General features: G+C 41.6%; 2 protein-coding genes across 4 annotated transcripts in view; one reads left to right on the top strand and one right to left on the bottom strand.

Moving 5' to 3' along the window:
- The window catches only part of ZNF831 (zinc finger protein 831), a 35,283-nt gene extending 13,014 nt beyond the window's left edge, over positions 1-22,269 (top strand). The window contains exons 4-5 of the mRNA XM_090020741.1: positions 18,081-18,241; positions 19,075-22,269. Coding sequence (XP_089876867.1) covers positions 18,081-18,241; positions 19,075-19,908 — 995 coding nt within the window. The 3' untranslated portion in view covers positions 19,909-22,269. The remainder of the gene's footprint in view (positions 1-18,080; positions 18,242-19,074) is intronic.
- LOC149856752 (androgen-induced gene 1 protein-like) overlaps positions 1-26,119 on the bottom strand; it is a 191,584-nt gene that overhangs the window by 69,349 nt on the left and 96,116 nt on the right. The gene's annotated exons all lie outside the window — the stretch shown is intronic.

Genomic DNA, 26,119 nt, shown 5'->3' on the forward strand with positions numbered 1-26,119 from the left:
CCAGCTGGCAGCACATGGCAGCCATCAGGGAAACTCTGATCATTGGCCAGCCCCTTCCCTGCCCAGGAGCTGCGTGTCCAGTGCAGGGGCAGCATACGGCAGCTCCCTCCTTGTCCACCCTGCCTCCCCATGCCAGGGCTGCTTCAGCCACTGCCCCTGCCTCTGCCCCTGCCTGACCCCCTCCTTCTGCACTCCCCACTCTGCCCTGCTGCCCACACACCCCCTGCCCCCTGCCCACCCCCAGCACCACTCTCAGGGCATGCACATGGGTGAAACAGAAAAACAATATTACTCTCACAACACCCACCCCCATCCTCTCTCAACAAACAGAACTCGCTGCCTCCTCCCCTCTCAACCAACAGAACTTCTCCACCATCCTCTCTACCTAACATCAATAAAAAAAAACTCATTTACAAATGGGAAACTATATACAAGGGGAAAACTATTTACAATATTTTGGGCCTTCAAGTCCAGAGTGAGGGGCCGTGGGTGGGAGCCTAAGGGGCAGGGTCCCAGGGGAGGTGCCCAGCACCCCAACCCTGGGATGTTTCCTGGGGATGGGCTCAGGCTGGCCCCCTAGTGGAGGGCAGACCTGGTACCAAATTTAGTGCCAGATAATGTCTACATATGAGTTAATGCACATTAACTAATTGTGCCTAAATTTGAGACCTGTGTTTGCAAGTATTAAATTTAGGCATGATTAGCCTAAGTTAATGCACATTAAGGGTGTGCACATGTAGACATGCACCCATAATGTGCATTAACTTAGGCTAATGAGCATTATGCATCTTGTGTAGATGTGCCCTTTTTCTCTAATATATAATCCTGCTTCAAACAGTTTCATTTCTCAGCTTTTTAAGGAGACCTATCTCCTCCTTAAGGAGACTGTGCAGGAACCCATGCAGATTTGTTTTCCATTTGATGATCACAGCTGAACAGCATTCCTGAATTACTGGACAACTGCATACCGATGTACATCCTTGGTGGGTAGACACCTAGTATATGACTCAGTTATAGTTGCAACTCAGCAGAGTTCAACTCCAGGACTATTTAGAGACAGCACACCTTCTTTACAATAACAAGCCTTCTCAGTTTTAGAACAGAGGAAAAAAACCTATAATGATTTAGGGATAATATAAAACTATCCCTACGATGCTCTGTCCTGGACACACTAGGCAGACTTGAAGAGGCTTAAAAATCTATTAAGATGACTGGAAGAGGGGCAAAATTCTCCAGGTTTTAACAATTAATGTCCCTTATTAAAAAGTGACATTTCTTTAAGTGTACATGCAGAAGAAAACAGGCAGTGATAAAGTATGCAGCACAACATCACTAGTTACAAGGGTTTTTCTGTGTCCTCTTTAAAAGGATCTTTCATGAAGCATTTTTGCAACTTTTATATTAATACTGAAAATAGGAGTGGATAAAACTACAAAAAAGATTCAAAGGGTCATTTCTGTTCTGACTGGTAAGTAACAACAGGAGATGAAACTCTCCTATGAAACCCCCTTCAGTGCTCCCTGTGTGGAGGTGTGAAGGCCTGGAAAAAACCCAGAAACATTCAGGAAAAAATGTATTTTCCCCAATTTTTTTTCATGAAGAACTGAAAAAAACCTCTTCTGAAATATTTTCTTTTAGAGTGATAAATGAAATACTTTTTAAGACAAGGTTTTCAAATATTGTTTGTTATAGCTGCTCGTAACTGCCTCAAGATGTTTTCCAATAACTATGTATTATGACAATGTTTTATCTAATCTACCGTATTATATAATCTACAGTTCATTACAATTCCTTTGTATGCTAGATATAATACCACTCTCAAATCCAAGATGCAATTCTTTCCCCAGAGGGCACTGCAATCTGCACAGGAGGAGGAAGGAAGTTTCCAGGGCCTTTTTTGCTTGTGTATTTCTGCATTGCTTGCAGCCTTCCTTCCTCTGATGACCTTTGATCTAAAGTTCGGTGGAAATCGAATAATATGTCCTCCTGCTAAGTCCTGACTAGGCCCCTCACCCTGGTCACCTCTCCCCTCAAAGGACTGGGAGTAGACACTGGCAGCTCCCTGCTACAGGGAAACAAGAAGCTTATTGCCCTTCTTGGTTGTGTGAAGAAGCTGCTGAAGTCCTGTTATGGGTAGCAAAGCCTCAGAGGAAAAAGAAACCTCAAGATTTTGGTGGTGGAATGGAAGCTGCCTCCTCCTGGACCCTGTGACCCTGAGATCCATAGAAGTACCTAACAAACTGCATCTAGCAACACAAAGGAACTGAAAGTAGACTTCTCATTTATTGAAAGGTAAGAGGTCTCCGAGTTTGGTATATTAAACTATATTTTCAGTTAGTATATTTTCATAATTTATGTAATTCATAATAGTGTTCCTACCAATCTGATGCTTTCTGAGCAAGTCACCCTCTCTCCATACCCAGCACTGTGCCTAGGCTCTTGGTGGCCCTGGGCAAACTTTTAGTATTGGGCCCCCCTTTGCCAGAGATAATAATAATAATAATAATAATAATAATAATAATAACTATTTTTGGGCCCATTTTCTGTCCGGGCCCCAGGTGGCTGCCCAGTTTGCCCATGCCTGTGTACAGCCCTGCCCATAACTTAGCACTGAGGTGAGGTCTGAGGAAAGGGTGGTTCACAGTTATCTTACTGAGGAGGGCTCCCCTCCATTGATTACTAAATTTTTCACATGCTGTATCTTAGTGTTTATATATGTCACCTAGCTATTAAATTACTTATTTCTTTTTTTTTCCTTCAGCAACATGGTGTGACCATCTTCTAATGTATGGAAGCATTTCAACACTGCAACTGCAAGACATTCTGAAAGAAACCCCTGTGTTTTGCAAATACTGCAACGATGCAATATGTGCACAAAAAATCAACAAAGCACTCTGTTTTGCAGTAATTACTGATGGGTGGACAAATCTACAGGGAAAAGGAATCATAAACTTTGTGATAACAACACCTCAATCAGTTTTTTTATAAAAGCATTGAAACAGGAGAAAACAGACATAGTGCAAAATATATCAGTAGCAAAATATGTGAAATTCTACAGAAGATTGACAGTCCTGTAGTCAGATTGCTGATTGACAACACAAGTAATATGAAAGCAGCATGGAAGATCATAATGGGCAAACATTCACATATTACTGCAAAAGGATGTGCTTCCCATGGCCTAAACTTGCTTCTAAATGATTTCATGAAGTTGGACAATCTGCAAAAGATCTATAATACAGCAAAAGAAGTTACACAATACATAAAAGCTACTCCTATTATACCTGCAATCTTTAAGAAGAAGGAAGAAAAGAATGAGAAGAATAAAATGGTGACATTTAAACTTTGTAGTAAAGCTAGGTGGGGGGGTGGTGATCTCATTTGAAAGCTTACTAAAAAAACAAAGCAGCTCTTCAAGAAACAGTTATTATTGAAGATATTAAAACAGCCCGAAGCGTAAGGAACACTGTACTTGATAAGAATGTCTTCTGGGTCCAGCTGCACAACTCCCGGAGGTTTCTAAAGCCCCTTTCTTCAGCAATTACTGCATCTGACTCAGACACTGAGTTTTTGTCAGGCATTCCTTACCTAATAGCCCAGATAAAATCAACTCTTTGACAATGTAAGTATAACTCCACTTACAAATATGGAAGAAGGAAAAGTGAAAGACTTCACAGGTGGGATTAATGTTGTTGCCAGCCTATTCACGCTGCTACAAATCTTTTGGATCCACCATTCAAAGGTAGAAACGTTTGTAATGAGAGCATTGCTATTGCGTTTGACCAGATAACAAAACAAGCAACACACCTAGGGCTTGATGTTGGCAAGGTACTTGCAAATGTTGCAGAATACAGAACATGGTCAGGTATTTGGGCCAGGAGTGGAATCTGGGATTCTATCAAGTATAGCTCCTGAAACATGGTGGCAAGGCCTTTGTACGACACACCCTCTGACTCCGCTTGCTTTTTGTCTTCTTCATAGATTTAATAGATTGCATAGATGTTAGGGCTGGAAGACACCTCACGAGATCATCAGGATCCAGGCCCCTGCCCACAGGGCAGGAAGTCAGTTGGGGTCAGATCTCAGGGAAGTCTATTCCAGACTCTGGAGACTCAAACAGTAAAGAAGTTTTTCCTTATGTCCAGTCTAAAATGGTCTTCCAGCAATTTGTGACAATTAAACCTTGTCTTCCCTTGGGGTGCCCTCATGAACAGATGTTCTCCCAGTTCCTGATGCACACCCCTGACATACTTATAGGCTGCCACCAAGTCACCCACTTCAGATTCCTCCATCTTCTGCAGCGTGCGAGAGAAACTGGTCGATAACTGGAAATATACACACCAAATCAAGGAATAAACTAACCTCTGAAAGAGTAGAGACACTTGTTTCAATACATGAAAATCTTTAGTTTTCTGAAGTCCATGATGATAAAAATGAAGGTTCAGATTCAGAATCAGAAAATATTGATATTTCAGAAACTGAGTCTGACTGATTAGTCAAAGAAACTGGCGATGCTAATATTTTCAAGGCTATATTTGATTGTTTAAATAACATACTGGTTTCATGTGCTGAATTTTGGCTCCAGCATTAAAGGGATATTTTTTTCTGAGCTCTTTTTCTAAAAATATTAGTTTCTTTTGTTTTTGAAGAGTGCTGACTGTATGGAGGACACTTTCTAATTCCAGGTAATAAAAACTTCCTTTTGTTTATTACAATGTTGATGGTTTCTATTTTCAACTTTTATTTTTTTCCTAGTTCTCAAGAACTGGCAAAAACTAAGATATGCATAAGTACCTTACAGTGCAGCAGCTTGTAGCTCCATCTGTAACAGTAATTACAAATAATTATTGTAAATGCCTTACTTTTATTCAAATAATAATAAGGCATTTATATTTTTACATTTAATAAATATACCAAGCATTACAATTTTATGTGCAATTAAGTTATACATGATATATTTTATGTTCTTAAAGCAGTAAAGTAAATGTAGATTGATAAGACAATAAATATCATATATATCAAATTTTCCCCAAATTTGCATTTTTTTCTGGAAAAAACACATTTTTTTCCATGGCTTCAAAATTTCCAGAAATTTTACATCTCTATCCCCAGCACTCCCAGGCCACCTAGTAAAGCATATCACCTAGTAAAGAATGACTTTGAAATGAGTCAGAGGTCACTGTGGTGTATCATACCCTATATATAGAAACTTCCAATGTTCACTCTATCTGCACTTTGTAGGAACCAGTTTCTTCCCCCCTCTTATTATAATGCAGTCTTTTCTCAATATTTTTGTTACAGAGTCATAGAGAAATAGGGGTGGAAGGGACCTCCAGAGGCAATTTAGCCCCCCTCCCACAGGCAACTGGTATGAGGGGGCAATTTAGCCCGCCTCCCATAGGCAACTGGTATGAGGGCACGTGCCCCCCCCGCCCCAACAGGGCTGTTCCCCGCTACTGCCAGCTTCTGTGGGTACTCAACAGCCCTGTCCCTGCCACCAGTGCTGCTGGCGGCTTCTGCAGGTGGCCCCCCAGACTCAGGAGGCACCAGAAAAAAGGGGGTGGGGAGGGAGGAAGGCAGGAGCAACCAGCAAAGCCCAGAAGCATGGGAAATACCCATGGTAGAAAATAGGCATAGCACACCTAGACCATCCCTGACCAGTGGCTGTCCAGCCTCTTCTTGAACATCTCCAGTGATAAAGAGTCCATAACTTCCCTAGACAGTCTATTCCACTGCCTCACTAGTCTCACAGTGAAGAAGTTTGTCCAGATATCCAGTCTAAATTTACTCTGCTGCAACCACAAGTCCCTGGTGTGCATCCTCTCTGCACCAAGAGAGAAAAGGTGCTTTACCTCTTCTTTATGGCAGCCCTTCAAGGATTTGAAGATTGCTATCATGTGTCTTAAGCACCCTTTCTGAAAGCTGACATGCCTTGCTCCTTTAGCTTCTCCTCATATGACTTACCTTCCAAGCCTTTGATCATCTTTATTGCCCACCTCTGAACCCTCTCTAACGTCTCCTTGTTCTTTTTAAAATGTAGAGCCCAGAACCGCACACAATACTCCAGATGAGGTCTAACCAGTGCCGAGTACAGACACACTATCACCTCTCATGTCTTGCACCTAATGCTTCTATTGATGCAGCTCAAAACCACATTTGCCTTTTGTGCATCTGTATCACACTGCAGACTCATCTTGAGTGTGTGGTCTCCCAAGACTCCCAAGTTTCTTTCTCTAGAGCTGCCATCCAGCCAGGTGGCCCCCCATCTTATATTTGTGTTTTTGATTAGTCCTGTCAAGGTATAGCACCCTGCACTTGTCTGCATGAACTTCATCCTGTTAGCTCTAGCCCAACTTTCCAATCTGTTGAGATCCTTTTGAATTGTGCTCACATCTGACAATGTGTTCACAATCCTTCCCAGTTTTGTGTTGTCTGCAAACTCCCTGGAGAAGCTCTCTATGCCAGCCTCCAAATCATTAATAAACATGTTGAACAGCGCTGGGCCCAGGACAGACTCCTGTAGGATTCTACTCTAAACCTCCTGCCATTCTGACATGGACCTTTACTTATGGCTATTAAGCCAGTTATTTATCTCCCTTGTAGTAGTTTTATCCATCCCACATTTCTCCAATTCGTTTATGACAAGGTCATGTGGGACTCTGTCAAAAGCCTTACTGAAGTCCAGTTAAACTATATCCACAGCATTCCCTTCATCCACCCAAGTAGTTACTTTGTCAAAGAAGATCAGCCATTCCTCCTTCAGATGGCCTTCCTTAGGATCTGTTCCAGGAACTTTCTAGCTATTGAGGTGAGGCCAACCAGGTCCTCCTTCTTGCCTTTTTTAAAGAGTGGCCCTTTTCCAGTCTTCTGGTACCTAGCCCATCTAACATTACTTCATGAAGATCATTGCCAAGGGCTCTGATATCTCCTCTGCCAGTTTCTTCAGGATGTGGGGATGAAACTTATCCAGCTCTGATGACAGCACCATCTTAGCCATGCTTTCACTTCCAGGATAAGATGGTCTCTGCCTGGGCCTGTGCCTTCCATGGGAAGGATCCATGGGAAGGATCGATGAGAACACAACTTGTTCTCCAGGCTCCTTAATCCTCCTGCCAAGAGTCTCATAATCACCTCTGATCTGGTCAGTCATTCCTGGTATTGCTGATGCCTACGTGGACAAGCAGGAAGGGGTAGTAATGTAAAGCATGGATGAGCTTTGGCAGACTCTGTGATGTCCTGAATTTGGGCTCCAGACAGGCATCACAGGTGGGCTCCTGCGCTCCCAAATCTGGATGACAAATTGGTGTCTCTGTCCCTCAGTGAAGGGAGTCACCAACCACCACCACTTCTCTCTTCCTTCTTGATGCAGCGGCCCTGGGGCTTCTGTCCTTGGGATCTTGCACTTGCTGCTCTCTAGGTTACTGTCTCCTCTGACTCATGCCTGTAGATATCCTCTCCTCTGCCTCTTCCTCAGCAGTTCCACCATTGTTCTCCTTTTGTTTATTTTTGAAAAAACAGTAAAATAAAAGCCTCCTTAAACTATATGCCCAACAGGAATGAGAAAGATTACATCCAGACAGCACAGAAAGAAAAGCAAAACCTGAAATCATGCACATTTCTTTTCAATTGAATGTCAGCTGCCAATTTTATCTCAATTATATGTCAGCAGCCAATATCAATAGTACACAGTTATGAATGTGGTCCTTTGCCTTGGGTGTCTGGCTAACTTCAAAGACTTTCAATTGCAACTTCCTTTTAATCTGCTTGATTTATGAAGAAAGATAAAAAAGGACCGGGGTGAAATCTTAGCCCCACTAAAGTCAGTGACAAAACTCCCATGGATTTCACTGGGGCCTGGTTTTCAATCCAAATAGTTATGGATTGGGTAAACAGAACTAAAGGGCGCATCCAAAACCCCTGACCAGACATCCATTGACTTCAAAGGGATTTAGTCACTAGGGTGACAACTGCTGAGAAGACTCTAACTTAATATTATTCTACCTTGGGAATGCAGACAAACACTCAGTGTTTCACAAGAGACTCATGTCACCTAGTATTCCCAGCCTGTGAAGGTTTGTCAAAATTCAGGCCTGGATTCTTATGTATCAGAATAGAAGTATCCACAAGGACTGATATTAAAGAAGTGCCACTTGAAGTTCCATACTTGAAGCGGAGATGGGCTTTTGACATAAAGCAGTGACTTAATTCTCTTTTTAACTTATATTTCCCCCTAAGATTGCTTGAATGAAAAATAACTTTTTGTATACCTACAGATGAACTTCCTGAATCATTATGTCTTGTCCTGGCCAGGGAAATATCTAATATCTCTTTAAGAATCTGTTTACTTTAATATGGAACCACAAACATTAAGTTGCTGTGATAACAGTAATTTCCTGGCGTCACCGTATGCCAAAGTTTAAGCTGTTTGGAGGCCATGCATGTATACTTTCCTATTTTAATACATTTAGATTTATTCTAAATTTAGTCCCAACTCATATGCTGGATATTTGTAAGTAAAAATGTCCAGAAATCTATTGCCTGTGAGTAGCTAATTGTGCACGTAGATAAGATGAACAGTCATTTCTATACTGGAGCCTGAAAAACAATTTTTTTCCAGTAAAAAAAACTAGTAAAAGAAAGTGTGTGAAGATTTGGAGGAAGGAATTGTATGAAGTTTTAATGGTTATAAGTTTTGGGTGACTATGGTAGCTGTGTCCTTATCAGAGCACAAAGTATTAACAAAACCTTATAACATGTATTCAGTTATTTTGATTATGCTACGGAGTGGGTATGTCCACATGTGCATTTATACAAGCTTAAATTTACTGCACAGTAAGTTACTGCACAGTAAGCAGGAATTGGCCAGTGTCTTTATATATATATATATATCCCTGTATTCCAAGCCAAATTAGCCAAAACAAATTCCAAATCTGAGAGTCAGTCCAGAACCATAAGTGCCCCTACTACTGGCAAACATCTTCTACCCCCATCTTGGGCTTCAGATGGTTCCAAAACCTTTGTTTCTACACATGCAGGCAATAAAGCCCATTAAAGCTGTGTTTGGACTGACTCAGGACTAAAGTCGCTAGCAGCTAGCTGCTCCACCGGTGGATCAGGGCAGGGGGCTGGGACCTACCCTACCCTACCTAGCTCTTTCCAAGCCCCGTGCCTCAATCATGTGATTGAGCCATGGGGCTGGGACCTAACCCTGGCTGGGACAGTTCCCAGCCAGCCCTGGGCTGTGCAGCAAAGTCTGTATGTACAGCCCAGATCTGGCTGGGGACTGATCAAAACAGGACAGTCTCCCAGCGACTTCCAGGCTGCACTGCTTCCTTCATAGCCTGGGGCTGGCTAGGAACTGTCCTGGTCAGGTGCAGGTCCCAGCCAGCTCCAGGATGGGCAGGGAATTGTCCCTATGCAGGGAGCTCCTATCCCCTGCTCCACAATCACAATTGCTCCCAGCCTGTTCCCAACTCCACGACTGCAGGTGGTGGTGGGGGGGGCTGGAAGCTCTTTGCTGCTGGGGCAGGGGAACACTGTTCTCACCTGGGCATGCAGGGCGGGAGCTAGGGAGCTTGTTCCCTCCCCAGCTCCATGAGTGTGGAGCTGGGGAGAGAACAGGCTCCCCAACCCATTCCTCCCCCAGCTCCATGTGCATGGAGATGGGCAGGGAACACTCACTGTTTGGCCCCTGCCAGCAGGGAGCTCTCAGTGCCAGCTCCGTGGCCATGGGGCTCGGGCTGGGAGACACTTATCTTCCATCAGTGGTTCTGCAACTTTAGGGCTGCTGCGGGGAGATACTTATCTCCTAGCCCAAGCCCCACGACTGTTGAGCTCAGGCTGGGAGATAAGTGTCTCCCAGTCCCCCACTTCTCAATCACAATGGCAAAGCAGGGCTGGGAGCTGAGGATCTCTCAGGCCCTGCTCCCCAATCGCAATCTGAGAGCAGAGGCTTGGAGCTCCCTGCTGTTGGGGAAGGGGGACATAGTTCCCATACAGGTTTCTGTGGCAGAGCCTGCCTCAGAAGCAAGCAGTTTCTGGGGTCAGGGAGGAACCTCCTGCCCCTGGTGGATAGCTGAATGGGAGCAGATTTTGCTCCCGGTCAGGCATCTACACGAGGGTTACAGTGCCGTTACTAATGCCGAGTAAATTTGCTACTTGCATTTGCAGGTAGCAAATTTCCTTGGATTAGGGAAGTTTACTGTGAAGTAAGCATGTGCATACGTAGCTGCTCATGTTTGCTTAGCAGTAAAATATGCTCATGCAAAGTTAAGTGTCTCGTGTAGACGCCGCCATTGAGTCATAGAACTGTTACATAGGGTGGCAAAAGCACAAAAAAGTCTGTAATATAATCCTCTGAAATGTATCCCCTATGATTTCTGAAACTAAGGAATTTAGGTGATAGTTTTAATAATTAATTAGCTGAATTTAATTAATGATAGGTCCTCTACAAAACTTAAATAGTAATTCAGTTTCTTGATACCTTGTTAGGAACATAAGGAATCAGAAATTAAGCTGCATCTAGGATGGATCCCATCCAGTTCAATGGTAATCAGAAATTTAATTTTACTTCTTATCTGAAAGCAGAGCCTTTGGGAGCTCAATATTCTGGTTCAATACTTCAGTATTGACTCAGAAAGAAAAGTGCTCTTAAATCAACAGCTGCCCCTGCTTGTAATATCTAGGTTGAATTAACTGCAAGTAAAGTTGTTTATACTCTCTCTATATACATGTGTGTGAGGGGAAGAGAAAGAGAAACTGTACAACTCAAATATGTAGAAAAATCATGGATTGTGTTAAACACATAAGACAAACAATAATGTCCATTTTTCTGACATGTTAGCACTTTCTTAGTTTACTTAATGTTCTGCACCAGCATATTTTGCAATGCAAAGTATTTTTAACTTTTTTTGCTGTCCTGCCAAAAAAATTATGTACTTCTACTGCAGAATTCATTAACCTTATGGCCCTTTTTAAATAAAAGCATGGAGTGAAGGAGTAAGCACAGAGTAAGCTCTGTTTTGGTTTAATTGCCAAATGTATATAAATTAGCTTACTCTAGAAATTTGCTAGCACTTTGCTGAATTTCACAGGTGATCTGCACTGCAGATTTTGGGAATGGCTTCTCACCAGGCAGTTGCATTTATATGCACAGAGGGAATTATAGCAAACACAGACATTCTTTCTGTAAATAACCAAGTCTCCACGTGTGGTCAAACTGTCCCCAATTGCTTTTGCTTATTTTACATTGGTGACTCATGTGGCGTTTGTAATCCACTAAACCCTCAGATCCTTCTCAGAAGTGCTACTGCCAACCCAGTAGCACTTCACCCTATTATGTACTCATGCATTTGCTTTTTCTTCCCTAAATGTAACATTTGTCTTCATTGTACTTGACATTGTTATCTGTAGCCCAGTTCTCATATTTATCAGATTCATGTTTGTAACCTGTCCCCCCACCATAACAGCACTACTGTTCTTTACCCTATTTATTTTCATCCAGATACATGTAACAGCTCTATTGCCTTCTCTCTTTGGATTTCAGAATAAACATATACATTTTTGACATGGAGTGTGATGCCCCCTCCTTTTCCTCATGCACTGGTATATAGGCCTTGAGGATGCTTTGTAGATCTGTCTAGCATTTATTTTCATCCTTTTATGGTTTTCCATCACTTCTCCAGAATGAAGCCCCTCCTCTTGATCCTCAACTCTTAATCTTAATTGTGCATTTTCTGGTTGTTTTCTTATTGCCACCTGTTACTGGGCAGAGTTTAAAGGCCCATATCTCCACATGTATAACCATACCTAAGAGGTGGCCATGTTGCAGTTGCAGCACAAGAAGCATAGGAGGATTTGTGTCATCTGTGCCTACCCTTTCGCTGGTACTTTGTGCAAGGCTGTGTTTTATGGCATAATCCATGCCCATGAAACTCTAGTCTAGTGGGAGCTGACATTTTAGGCACTGTGCCACAAATCAATCCCATACCCTCCTCAGGTGCCTCTCTGATTCCCTTTCACCATCCAATCTGCTGCTCTGCTTTCTGCTCTATCCCTGTGCTCCTTGCCCAATCTGCCACTGTGCTGCCTGTCCTTTCCCCAGTCTCCCACCTGCCACACACAGGCTGACCATGCCACTTGTGGTACCATGCTGCAGGTTGGCCACCCCTGCTCTATACCATCATCTGTGACCTACAAATGTATGTCTCAGGGTAACAGAAAACTAGTGTTGACCATGGTGCTGAAATCAGGGAAGTGTATAGTGTTTGGTACATAAATAATGATATTTATTGAGTTTTTAAATATTATTTTTGTTCTGTGTTTAACTAGCACGCATGAGTAAGTACAAGATTCAGAAACAGATGTGACTGTAGGCATACTCCTATGTACCAGGAAGGGAATATAATCTGAAAATTAGAGAATAAAGACCTTGACTAAGACTAAGACTAAGACTAGTTTCTACCAGGTTTTGAAAATACTTAGCACCTACATTTCCATCTGTCAGGGATCTAAAAGTGTTTTTCAATGACTACATTTACTCCACTGGCTGAATCTTAAGAGGTTGGAAATATCACTCAATTTTCCTGTAGACAAAAACGGAGGTGCAGGGAGATTAAGTTATTTTACTAAAATCAAAAAGTAAATTAGTAGCAGCGGCAGGAACAGAAACCAGATCTTTTCTTGCTTGTCCCTTAATAATAGAGTCATAGGGTTAGAGGGCTATGCTATTCAGCATCTTGAAAACCTCCAGCTTCTCCAGCTCGAGATTCTACAGCTTCTCTAGGCAGCATTTTCCACTTGCCTAGTACTCTGACAGTAAAGACATTGTTTTTCTGAGATTTAATCTAAATCTGCATTGCTGCAGTTTAAACCCAGTGCTTCATATCCTGTATGGTAAGGAAGAACAGTAGTGGGCTGCTTCTTAATGTCATTCCTTCAGGTATGACTGCCAATATGTTGTTCCGCAATCTCCTTTTCTTGAAACTAAATAATCCTAGTTTTCTCTCTCTCTTTGTGTGCCCTGCCTTCCTCCCTAAAATATGAATCCCAGAACTCCACACAATACTTCACCCGAGCAACATCAAGGAGAGCAATACTATCACCTCTTGTGTCTTACATACAATACATCTGTAAATGCAGGACAAAACTGCATTGGCTTTTTTTTTTGGTAACTGTATCACACTGCAGTTTCATATTGAGTTTGTGACCAACCAAAATCCCTGATCCTTCTCAGCAACCCAGCTATCTAGCCAGTTATCTGCCCTTCTATATTTGTGCATTTAGGTTTTCTTTCCCAGGTGTTACACATTACAACTCTGTTGGATTTCATCTTTCTGTCTGGCCTCCATTTATCAAAAACCTTTGGAATCCTACTCCTATTCTCTAAAGTGCTTACTATCCCTTCTGTTTTGTGTTGTCTGCAGATATAATCAGGAATCTGCTCCTTCATCCAAGTAATTAAACAAATGTTAAACAGCATTGGATCCAGAGCAGAACCCTGTAAAAACCCCATTTGAAACCTCCTACTAGTTTGACATTGATCCATTTATAGTGACTCTGGTAGTGATTATTCAGCCAGTTCTGTATCCAGTTCTGTATTCAGCAGTAATTCTAACTTGTTCACATTTTTCCAGTTTACTTGTGAGCATATTGTGTGGGACTGCATCAAAAGCTTTAGTAAAGTTCAAGTATATTATGTCCACTGAATTCCCTTTGTTCACTAAACTAGTTAACCTATCAAAGAAGGGTATCGAGTCAGTTTGACATGATTTATTTTTAACAGATCCATTTTTGCTGTTAATGCTTGCCCCTTTATTTTCCATGCATTTATAAACTAATTATTTCATCATGTATAATCACAAAGTTATAGAAAGCATTATGCTATTGCTAACTGTAACATTAATAACTACAAAAACTGAAAAAGGCTGAGGAAAAACATTGGCTTGATCTTGTGGGGCCACAGTGTGGCTGAAGTGCATCACTGCCCAACAGCTACTGACTGATTTGTCCCTTTTGTGATCAATTATAGCACAAAGTAGCAACACAGTGCCAGAAAAACAAAGATACCAAATTACTCTCATTAATAAAAGATTATTTTATTGCCATTTGGGACTGTTTTTATTTTCTGCATATCCTCGCTCTGATGTTTCTCATTTTATCTTCCTTCCTTTAGCTGCTTAGCACCAGTATCCTTGGAGAAATGAGCCAGTAGTTGCAACATACAGAGCCTGAGCTGTGTTCATGGTGACAGATCTTTGCCTGTTCTGCCTGTCACTGCCTTGTGCTTAACTAGACTAGATGTTTCTGATTCTGAAACCTTGTTTGGATACTTCCTGGCCCTTCTCTGACTTGTAAGTTTATGTTTCACTAACATTTCTTCCTTTTTATTTATAGAATCATAGAAAATGAGAGTTGGAAGGGACCTCAGGAGGTAATCTAGTCCACCCCCCTGCTCAAAGCAGGACCATCCCAAACTAGACCATTCCAGCCAGGGCTATGTCAAGCTGGACCTTAAGAACCTCCAAGGATGGAAATTCCACCACCTTTCTAGGTAGCCTGTTCCAGGGCTACACCATTCTTCTAGTGAGCAAGTTTTTCCTAATATCTAACGTAAACTTCCCTTGCCGCAACTTGAGACAATTGCTCCTTGTTCTGTCATCTGCTGCCAGTGAGAACAGTTCAGCTCCATCCTCTTTGGAACTACTCATCAGGTAGTTGAAGGCTGCTATCAACCCCCCCAACTCAGTTTTCTGTTCTGCAGACTAAATAAGCCCAGTTCCTTCAGCCTCTCCTTATATGTCATGTGCTGCAGGCCCCTAACCATTTTTGTTGCCCTCCGCTGGACTCTCTCCAACTTGTCTATGTCCCTTCTGTAGGGGGGAGCCCAAAATGTGGCCTCACCAGTGCTGAATAGAGGGGAATAATTACTTCCCTTGACCTGCTGGCAACACTCCTACTAATGCAGCCCAGTAGCCATTAGCCTTCTTGGAGACAAGGGCACACTGCTGGCTCCTATTCAGCTTATTGTCCACTGTAACCCCCAGGTCCTTTTCTGCAGAGCTGCTGCCCAGCCAGCCAGCCCCCAGCCTGTACTGGTGCATGGAATTGTTCCTCCTCAGTGCCAGACTTTGGCGTTGTCCTTGTTGAACCTCATGAGATTCCTTTTGGCCCAATCCTCCAATTTGTCTAGGTCACTCTGAATCTTAGCCCTACTATTCCCCACAGGTTGGTGTCATCCGTAAACTTGCTGTTAATGGAGATATTGAATAAAACTGGGCCCAGGACTAACCTCTGGGACACTCCACTTGATACCTGCAGCCAGCTAGACATCAAGCCATTGATCACTACCTGTTGAGCCCAATGATCCATCTAGCTTTCTACCCACCTTATAGTCCATTCATCCAACTCATACTTCCTTAGCTTGCTTGCAAGAATGCTGTGGGAGACTGTATCAAAAACCTTCCTAAAGTCAAGATATAACATATCCACTGATTTCCCCACATCCACAGAGCCAGTCATCTTATCATAGAAAGCAATCAGATTGGTCAGGCATGACTTGCCCTTGATGACTCCATGTTGACTGTTTCTGATCACTTTCTTCTCCTCCAGTGACAAATGGATTCCTTGAGGATCTACTCAATGATTTTTCCAGGGACTGAGGTTAGGCTGACTGGTCTGTAGTTCCCTGGATCCTTCTTCCCTTTCTTGAAGATAGGCACTATATTTGCCCTTTCCCAGTCATCTGGGACCTCCCCCAATTGCCATGAGTTTTCAAAGATAATGGCCAGCAGCTCTACAATCGCATCAGCCAACTCTCTCAGCATCCTTGAATGCACCGTGTCTAGCCCCATGGACTTGTACATGCCAAGCTTTTGTAAATAGTCCCTAACCTGTTCTTTCACCACAGGGGGCTGCTCACCTCCTCCCCAAATTGTGCTGCCCGACGCAGTAGTCTGTGAACTGACCTTGCCTGTGAACACTGAGGTACAAAAGACACTGAGTAGTTCAGCCTTTTCCTCTTCATCTGTCACTAGGTTTCCTCCCCCATTCCATAAGGGACCTACACTTTCCCTGACCTTCCTCTTGTAGCTAACATACTTGTAGAAACCCTTCGTGTTACCCTTCATGTCCCTTGCTAGCTGCAACTCTAATTGCTCTTTGGCCTTCCTTTCTTTGCTTCTATTTAAAATCTCCTCCTAGTATTTCCCTTCACTGCTTTTTAGCCCCCATAATTAAATTTTTTTCTTAAATATCTATTTTAAAGACTAGATAAAGACTTCAAACAAAAAAGGATTTGAGACTATTACTAAACATCTGCTTGAGAAGTATTCACACATCTTTATTATGTCCCCTAAGGATTTGTACAAGCTAAATTTCATCATATAAACATAAGTAATATAAAAATTGTTGTTGTAAGCTGAGAGCTCATCAGCTGGAAGCAATATAGGAAGAGAAAGACCTGGCTGTATTAGTTGATCATGGGATGGCCATAAGCCAGCAAACTAGTATTGCTGTAAAAAAGGCAAAATGAATCTTACAAAGAGGTAAAGTATTTCCAGTAGGGATAGGGAAGTATTAACACCACTGTATAAATGCATGTAAGACTTCATCTGGGACACTTGGGAGGAAAAACCTGCAGCACCCTTATAGGCTCGGCAGTGCTACGTTGGTTAGCACTACAGAAGAAAGAGACTTGGGGGTCATCATTGACCACAAGATGAACATGAGCCTGCAATGCGATGCTGCAGCTAGTAAAGTGATCAAAATGCTGGCGTGCATCCATAGATGCTTCTCGAGCAAATCCCGGGACGTCGTTCTCCCCTTGTACTCGGCCTTGGTGAGGCCGCAGCTGGAGTACTGCGTCCAGTTTTGGGCTCCACAATTCAAAAAGGATGTGGAGAAGCTTGAGAGAGTCCAGAGGAGAGCCACGCGCATGATCAGAGGTCAGGAAAACAGATCTTACGATGACAGGCTGAGAGCCATGGGACTCTTTAGCCTGGAAAAGCGTAGGCTCAGGGGTGATCTGATGGCCACCTATAAGTTTATCAGGGGTGACCACCAGGATCTGGGGGAACGTCCGTTCACCAGAGCGCCCCAAGGGATGACGAGGTCGAACGGTCACAAGCTCCTGCAAGACCGTTTCAGGCTGGACATAAGGAAGAATTTCTTTACTGTCCGAGCCCCCAAGGTCTGGAACAGTCTGCCAGCGGAGGTGGTTCAAGCACCTACATTGAACACCTTCAAGAGTAAATTGGATGCTTATCTTGCTGGGATCCTATGACCCCAGCTGACTTCCTGCCCTTTGGGCAGGGGGCTGGACTCGATGATCTCCCGAGGTCCCTTCCAGCCCTAATGTCTATGAAATCTATGAAATCTATGAAACTGTGTACAGTTCTGAATTCATTTTGGGTGACCCCAAACTGGAGTAGGTACAGTGAAGAGCTGTGTGGATGATCAGAGAATAGAGATCCTATCTGTTGAGAGGTGGCAGATTTTACTTGTTTAACCAAGCAAGATGAAGGGTGAGAGGGGACAGGACTGGTCTTTATAAATACATCATAGTGCCAAATGGGAAAGAGAGAAGGACTAAGCTAAAGGAAACTGCTGGCACACAAATAAATAGGTATAACATTTTTCTACCAGGAGTAAGATGCAAAAAGCCTAACCAGTTTTAAGATGAACCATGATCAGTTTATGAAAGGGATTATGATGTGGCTGCCTTTAATAACAGGGGAATAGACCAATGACCTAGAAAGCACCTTTCAGGCCCATGTTCCTATGAAAAAGTATTCACACAAGAATATTCATACAAATAGTATTTATACAGAAATGTTTCCACAGCCATCTTGGAAACACAAACACCATTATGTGCCAATCCAAATAGCGGTTACTCAACAGCACAGTTGTGGCTAACGGTTTGCCAGAAATCCACCAGATGAAGTGCGTTGACATACATCACATCAATATTAAAATTGACACAATCTAACAAATAACGAGTCTGTCAACAGATGATATGCAAATAGTTTGGTCAACTCCAGCATATGGAACATCATTGTGCATATTTCAAATCTCTTTTCCACCAGATGATTATCTACATGTGCCGGAGGACCCATTTTCTCCCCACTCAGAGCAGCCAGTTTCCAAAAGGAATAACCGGAAGAAAGAAGACAGGAACAACTCAGGAATATTTTCGCCTACTGCGGATTCAAGCGTCATCAGGCAAAGTGACAAAGTGGATCGAAAAGTAGGTGTTGTAATAACCTGAATTATGTTATATTGCACAAAAATCATATATATTTCAAAAAAGTTAAAATTTCATCCAGCAGTTGGTTTAAAGTCACCTGCTGCCATCTTGTCCATATGTTTTACTCCTAGTATTTGTCTGTTCTCAGAGAATGTGACTAGGATGTGTGTAAGCACAGAAGAGCTTGCTTTAATCTTGTTATCTTGGCAGCAAGAGCAGCAAAAGGTTCAGATGGACACTGATTTGCTGCTGCATGCATGCTCAGGCTCCTGGCTGGGATAGCTTGGCTAGGTCAACACATACTCCTGGCTGCAGGACAGGAATAACCATCATTACAAATCTACTTGGAAAGGCTCCACAGCAAATGCGCAGTGCTGTGTATCCATGCTTCATTCTCTTTGATCTCCTCATATTGCTTACAAACAGAACGACCCTACATTTTTCACACACAGTTATAAACACTCCCTTGCAGAACGTACATAAAATAACTTACTGTGAACAAAGTCAACCAGGCAATGCATAACAATGCATCTATAAAACACAGACCTTTAGCATTACCTGTCAATCATGCCACACCTCCCCAAAGATTTTCTGTTTGTTGCTATTACAACAAAAGAGAAAGCAAATTTAATCACAGTTATAAAACCGAAGGATCACGTTTATGTCTGTGCAACTCAGCTGATCTCAGGAGAGTTATATCAGAGATAAATCTCTGTCATATTGATGCACTCAACCAAATTGTTATTTTATTCTCTTGAAAAGGGATGAAATTACCTACGTTCAAAATTTTTATTGTAAAATTTGCATTTCTTATTTTTCTCCATCTGTTGCAGGATGCTTCTAGGCTAATTAAAAGGCACTCAAGAGTCAATCTCTCTCTTCAGAAGACCAGTGCAACTCTGGGGCCACCTGTGACACGACACACCTGCTCATCGACTCCAAACACAGCCATGCAGCAAGACAACAATGACTTGAACATTTGCTGCTTAGTGACTCAACCTCTCATGCTTCAGCAATCAGCTCCAGCGCAGTCACAGTCAAATACTATTTCTGACCCAATGAGGTCCTCCTTTTGGTCTTTTCCTTTTGACTTTATAGGTACAGGGAAATGCCATCAGCATGGCATTGTGGGCTCAGAGGTTGCCAGTCCTGTTTTCTTATGGTCACAAGCAGATCAGAAAAATATACTTAATGGAGAGTCACAAGCTCAAAGATTTGCTCCATTAGACTTATTGGTCCAGAGCTCTGAAAAGGGGGAACATTTGGTAGAAGAAAATGCATATGCATCTCCAAAAGAGAAATTTACTCCCAGTTCCAAAACCACGTGTTCAGCTTTGTTGGGATCAAACAAGCCTTGTGAGACAATCACAAGAACTAGTTTGCCTAGTATAGTACCTACACAGGGCCCAAACTCTTCTCATAGCAGCCCTAATAGATGTCTGGACAAGAGTCAAGCCTACCTGCAACCAGATGATCACCATGACATTGAGACTAGTGCTTTAAAGGAGCCTTCATTTCCTTTCAGTACCACAGAGGCCACTGCTACCTCTGCAGCACCTTCCAAGGCATACAAAAAGAGAAGTTTAGAGATGATGAGGAAGCAAACCAGAGTTGAATATGATGACACAAGCAGTGATGATGAAGACAGGCTAGTTATAGAAATATAGCAAGATAAGTTTCTGCGGTAAATAGTGGATGCCTGTATAATGGGTACATTAGGGAGGGAAATGAAGTTTGCACATAATCTATCTGCCTTTCTGAAGCACCTTAAAATTAGAAAAGCCATTCCTGCATATAATAGGCATAATTCTCTCCTAAACACAGTTCTTCTTTACAAGGACTCAGGCTTTTTTATACATTTTAATTATTTTGTAAGGAGCAAGGAGGCAGTTCAATTACATATTTAAATGCACAAGGAAAATGTACTGTACCTTGGCTCTCAACTAGATCAATCCTCCTTATAAATCCCACATAATATCTGCAGCTCCTAGCTGCCACTGAGTATTATAAAGACACTGCCGTGTATTTATTTACTAACAGGAATACAACAGCAACCACCTTTAATATATAAGCTGAGAATTTACTGGAAAAGACATGGGGATATATTTTCATCCCAGTGCTCCTCTCTTCAGTAATCATTTCCATCTTTACTGGGCTTTATAGACATACTAGAGAGGAAGACATATTCCCCAAATGCCTATGTTACTGGGAGAGGCCAAACAAATACTGCTGTTTTTCCATGCCGCACAAATGGTAAATGCTTCTTTGTGATAAAATGACACAAGCATGCACTGTTTTGTGTTTTGTGCCTTTTCTGCTGAGATCTACTCAACTGTTTTATTCTTCTGCTCTCCTTGGAAAAACTGGGTTTTAATAATTATTATTTCTTTGTAATAAGGTTTTTAACCCAGAGATTTTCTCTGACTCTGTTTAAGTAATTTTTACGATGCATAATCTGATAGAATTATTCCTTTTAACCTACTCTGAAGTTTAACTTAATTGAAAACAGGTGACTTTCCTCAAAAAACTCTGATCGTGTAAAATTGGTGAAAACTGACATGGCATCTATTTTAGGGAGGTTTTGACACCAACCTGTTTTCATGCCTGCCATGTAAAGCAACTCATGTTGTAAAACCCAACCCAATATTCACTGGATTCCACTTACACAATCAGTTAAAACAGCATTTGACCAAACTTATACACTTATACAGCATAGTTTAAACTGACAGAGAAACTTTGAAACCAGTGCACTGTTATACTACAGTGAGATTTTATACTTCACTTTGCTATGACTTTTGTATGATTTTGAATCTTATATACAGGGTCTTATGGATTAACTTACATGTGATATTCATAATTACTTGTACTTAGAGTAATCACACACAGGTTAGCTGATATAGGTCCTAGTCATATTTTGGCCTAGTGTACTATGTGCGTATGTCAAAGAAATAAATGCACATTGTGAGAAGTGAATAGAAGTGCCAGAATGCCAGTCCTTCTGTTGACATGTGTAAATGGGACCAATTGCTAAGCTCCAAGCTGTCCCTTTACATTAATTTGCATAACACAAGTGATCATAGTTGCAGTTCTCCATGCAGAAAGCTTTTTATATTTAGCATCAAATTATGCTTGTGTAAATGTTTAATGTTAGGGAAGCAGATATCATGATCAGAGTGTTACACTAACTTCTAATTTATTCATACTGGTGTGGACAAAGATTGGAGTTAGTTGGATGTTTTTCCTACTTCAGGATATAGATAAGGAATAATTCATAAACTGTATATTTCTCCCTTATAAATATATCAAAGTATTCTTGTCCAAAACCATAGAGCTTTCAGTAGTGTTACTGTAGGGCTTTGGATCTTGATTATGTTGAAGAATACTGGAATACTGGTTTAATGAGGTTCATACTTGTGATTTCCCTTTTCTACTTCTGTGAATCCCTGGGTCCCAGTTTTGGTCTCACTTATTAGATTTTGGTTTCATAACTTCGGTGTAAATGCCACAGTCTTTATTCCTGATTCACAGGAGTGTGAGTAAAATCAGAATTAAGCCCATTAAGCTTTCAGGTCAGTGACCCTGTGAGTACTGGAGCTCACAACTGTCATTACAATTTATGACAATTTTTTGTTAATGTCAGTGGGATTTCTGTGTCTAGAACTTTGCCAGGATATGGCAAAATAGTGACTTATGCTGAGAAGCTTTATGCAACAGAACAAAAAATGTGGATATGTAGTTTCTGTTTTAGGAGGCTAAGAAGAATCAAAGGCATCAACATTGATGGATGGCAGTGCCCTAAAAACGACATATTTTTGTTGAATAAGCAAATTTATAATACTTAAATACTGTTTTATTGAATGTTGATAAGACTGATGCAATTGACTTATTTGTGCATTATTAGATTGTTCTTTTCTTTATATTGCTAAATTATTTTGTTTTGATAAAAATAAACCTTGAAGGTCACAATGACAGTCAGATTTTGCCCATTATTAAGGACTGGTTTCCAAAAATGCAAATACGCTTTGGGGTGCAGGTAGGAGGTTCAGGCAATGTGGGATAATGGCTAAGTTGAGTACAATCCACAAATGTTTTAGCAATCACATCTTTCCCTTAATTACATAATAAAGACAAAACCAATCTCCTGTTTATTTCTATTGCTAGTGAATACGTGCAGCAACAATTTCTATTTCCCTATGGAAAAAATATTTACAAGCAGATATCATGGTTATGAGAATTTTTAAAATTGCATATAAAATGTATGGTCTAACAGGAATAAACTTCTAGTCTATAGAATTGAGCCAGACATACTAGTGGTAAATTTGTTAACAGTGAGTGTGTCTACATGTGCACCTGACCGTGCAGTTGTTAGCGTGTAGTCCTAACACAGTACGGGTCATTTCCAGCACTACTGTGCGCAGTAGTGGCAGTGTCACTGCTTGTGTCTGCTGATGCTACATCGCCATAGTGACGAGATACATTGCCATGGGGCGGGCAGGGCAGCTATGGGGCAGGGATTGAGACAGTGTGGGGGAGTCAGGAGGCTCATGCAGAGCCCCCCCATGCAGTGTGGGGCAGTGGGGGGGCAGCAGGGGTGGGGGTCGCCCCCCACCTGGTAGCACCTGGTGAGTGAAGCTTTTTTCTAAAGCACCGGGAGCTGGGGCGGGCAGGGCAGCCTTGGTGGGGCTGGGGGAGTGGGCAGGGGTCAGGGAGGGCTGGGGGAACAGGCAGAGGATGGGGCCTGGCAGGGGATTCCCCATGGTCCCCTCCCCACTCCTCCAGCCCCCCTCCCTCACCCTCTACGTACCAGCTCTGAGTCTGGCTGCAGCTCCCTGCTGTAGCCACTGGGGACTGCCCAAATCACCGAACCTCTCCAAATATTTTCCAAATCAATTTGGAAAGCTTCAGATCGATTCAGACCTTTTTATTGGTCCACTGATTCGATTTGGATTTGGAGATTTGGCCACTGAATCGGGCCAAATCTCCTTTGAATCGGACCACCCAAAGCTTTGCACAGCTCTGATGAATAGCAACTGAAAACAGTACTGCTGCAGTGAAGTACATTAAGAATGTATTTAACTTCCATGTACTTAAGTGAGACTGAAGCAAGCATTTAAAGTTATGCACATGCTTAAGTGCTGTCTGGATTAAATGCTTCCATGACAGGCTGTATTGGGATCATCTTGCCAAAACCCATCTGCCAAATCTCTTTAAAGTTACTGAATGTAGTGAGAAAAATACAAAACACTTAACGTTTAGACATTTGAATGGATAGTTTGTAAAACTGATTAAAAAAAAAAGGTAGGTCACAGCCAGACAGCTCAAAGCCAGCTTGCTATCTAGTTTTGAAAAAAAAGATGTATTTTTTTCCATTAGACCAAGTTACTGCAGAAATAAACCTACAGTTTAGGAAGCAACCTTCGCATGAAAAGCCAAACACCAATCAAAATCTTTTTCTTTAACCTGTCACTATCTATCCCTTAGTGTTAGGATTAAAAATACATTATAATGTCAAGTGTCCAGATGACAACTTACATTTAAAACTAGGATAAAGTTTAAGAATTTCTTGCATGAATTACAGCATTTCAAATACTCTAGACTGTTTTGACTGATCTAAACTGGATTCCCAAATATTAATGACTTCTGGGAAACCATTGTTATTTGAGACAATGGTGGGAGGGAGAAAAATCTTTGGTGTGCAAACAGAATCTTCTTCAAAATGATTTGATTTGTTCCCAGTCTGTTACTGCTGTGGTTCAGGGCTTTGTGCTAACATCTTCATTAGATGACATGATTAAAAGAAAGTTCATTTCAATTCCACATCCATTTTAATTTCCACTACTTTCACCTTCCTCATGATATGCCAATATTATTGGTAACAAGAACTTCTATTTCAACTTCTATCAAAATGGCTCCTGGCCATTACATATGAAAACCTGACATGAGGCTTTGTAGAAACATATGCGTAGCTCTTCAAAGATGCAATGGAAAATCCAGAACCCACCTACTTTATTTGTTCCAGTTATAGAGAAAAGCCCTGCCAAGATTTCTGAGGGGCACCTGTCTGCATTCTTAAGAAAGTAAGGAGAAAAGATAACCAACCCCTTAGACTGGACTGGGAACTTCCAGAACAGCTGTGGTCCAGCTGTTGATGATGTAAGAAGCTTTTAAAAAATAAAATCAGTTATTTTGATGTAGAAAGTCTGTGATACAAATATTTTAATCATATTTTTGTTGTTAAGTATTCAGTTTCAAAGTGTAATTTTAGATCCTTCACTTACAAACATTCCAATAACCGTGAGTTATAGATGCTGTTCAGAGCCAAGCTGTGCTATCTTTATTTTATGTTTGATAAATGCAGTTTATTTGCTGTACTACAGCTTCCTCTGTTTAGCTGAAACAGAAAAATGATGATTTTAAATGAGAGAAGAAAATGCACTTAGGCAGTGGACTTGGTGTCAAGTATCTGGTCTCATGCCAAAACTTAGAAATGGACATTGAAACAAGGGTCCTTTACAAGTATAACTTATATACAACTTTTATAATATCATGCTCACTTAATTGCACTTCATCAGCCATGCAACCTTCACTCCACAGAGTTTACAGGGCTACTAAATCTCACTCCTTTTCTCATGCTGCAGTTCTAAAAAAAATCAGTGTAGCTTATCTTTAATAAAAACAAAGGGTTAATTCACTATTTCCCAGGGGTCTCGGATTACCTGGTCATAATTCTGGGACTCTAGATCTCTATTCTTATAAGAACTGACTGATCAAAGAGTTTCTGTCCTTTGAGAAGTGTTGCAAATGACACATTCAGCTATTATTGTTCAAAGGGTCTGATACCAACATCATTTAATGCTATACCAAGAGCATGCACACTTGAAGTTGGCCTAAGATAAGACTCATGCAACACCCTGCAAACTTCCAGACTTGTGGGCCAGCTCTTAGTTGAGAGAGGCAGCCTTGTGGGGCCTCAGTCCAACCAGAATTTAAAGTATGGATCAATGCTGGGAATCACAGGGCTTCCAAGCTCCAGCTGCAGAGGTAAGAGCCAGTGTTCAAGGTGGGGTCCCTGCTCTGGCAAAAGGGGACTAGGAAATCTAATAAGAACATATTGTTCAGTGAGGGCCATCAAGGCTTTCAGGGGCCCTACTGTGGAGCTAGGAAGCTAGAGCCTCTAAGGCGCACAGCTCATTCTGTTAAGACTATTAGGAACCTGACAACCTAGAAACACTGGGAACAATAGCTGAGCTGGGAAATCTTTTTTCAGTATTTTTTTTAAATTTTCCCTTCCACTGACCTTTTTAAAATTCAAATTTTTGTTCTGCAATTGAATGAGGCTTTTCTCTGAATTCAGTCATTTCTTGCAGAAGAGTTATTCCACCTTTCCAGGTCAAAACTAGGCTATTTCGATATGCCACAACAATAGAAGTGATGGGAAGATGAGACCCACAAAACAAAAAGGTTTTATCTGTTTCTTGACTACTGAAGGCTTTTGGCACATTCCAACCTCCTCCTAAGCAAACAAGGAAGGTGTGGTCTAGAAGAGTTCATCATGGGATGGATGTATAACTGTAGTCAAAAAGTAATGGCCATTGGTTCACCAGCAGAGTAGGGGGGCATATCAAACAGCATCCTACAGTGATCTATCCTGACTCTATTCCATTCTATATTTTCATGACCGGTGTGGATGATAGAATAGCATGTCATCATCGAATTTGCAAATAAGGTGAGAGGGACTGCAGGTACCTGAAAGACGGGATGAGACTTCAGAATGATGATCAGTTGGTAAAGTGGTCTGGAAACAATAAGATGATATTCAATAATGACAACTGCAGAGTAATCCACTCAAGGAAGAATACTCTAATACACAAATACAAA

The sequence above is a fragment of the Crocodylus siamensis genome, chromosome 10 (assembly GCF_052110815.1).
Source record: "Crocodylus siamensis isolate JL-2025a chromosome 10, ASM5211081v1, whole genome shotgun sequence".
NCBI lineage: Eukaryota > Metazoa > Chordata > Crocodylia > Crocodylidae > Crocodylus > Crocodylus siamensis.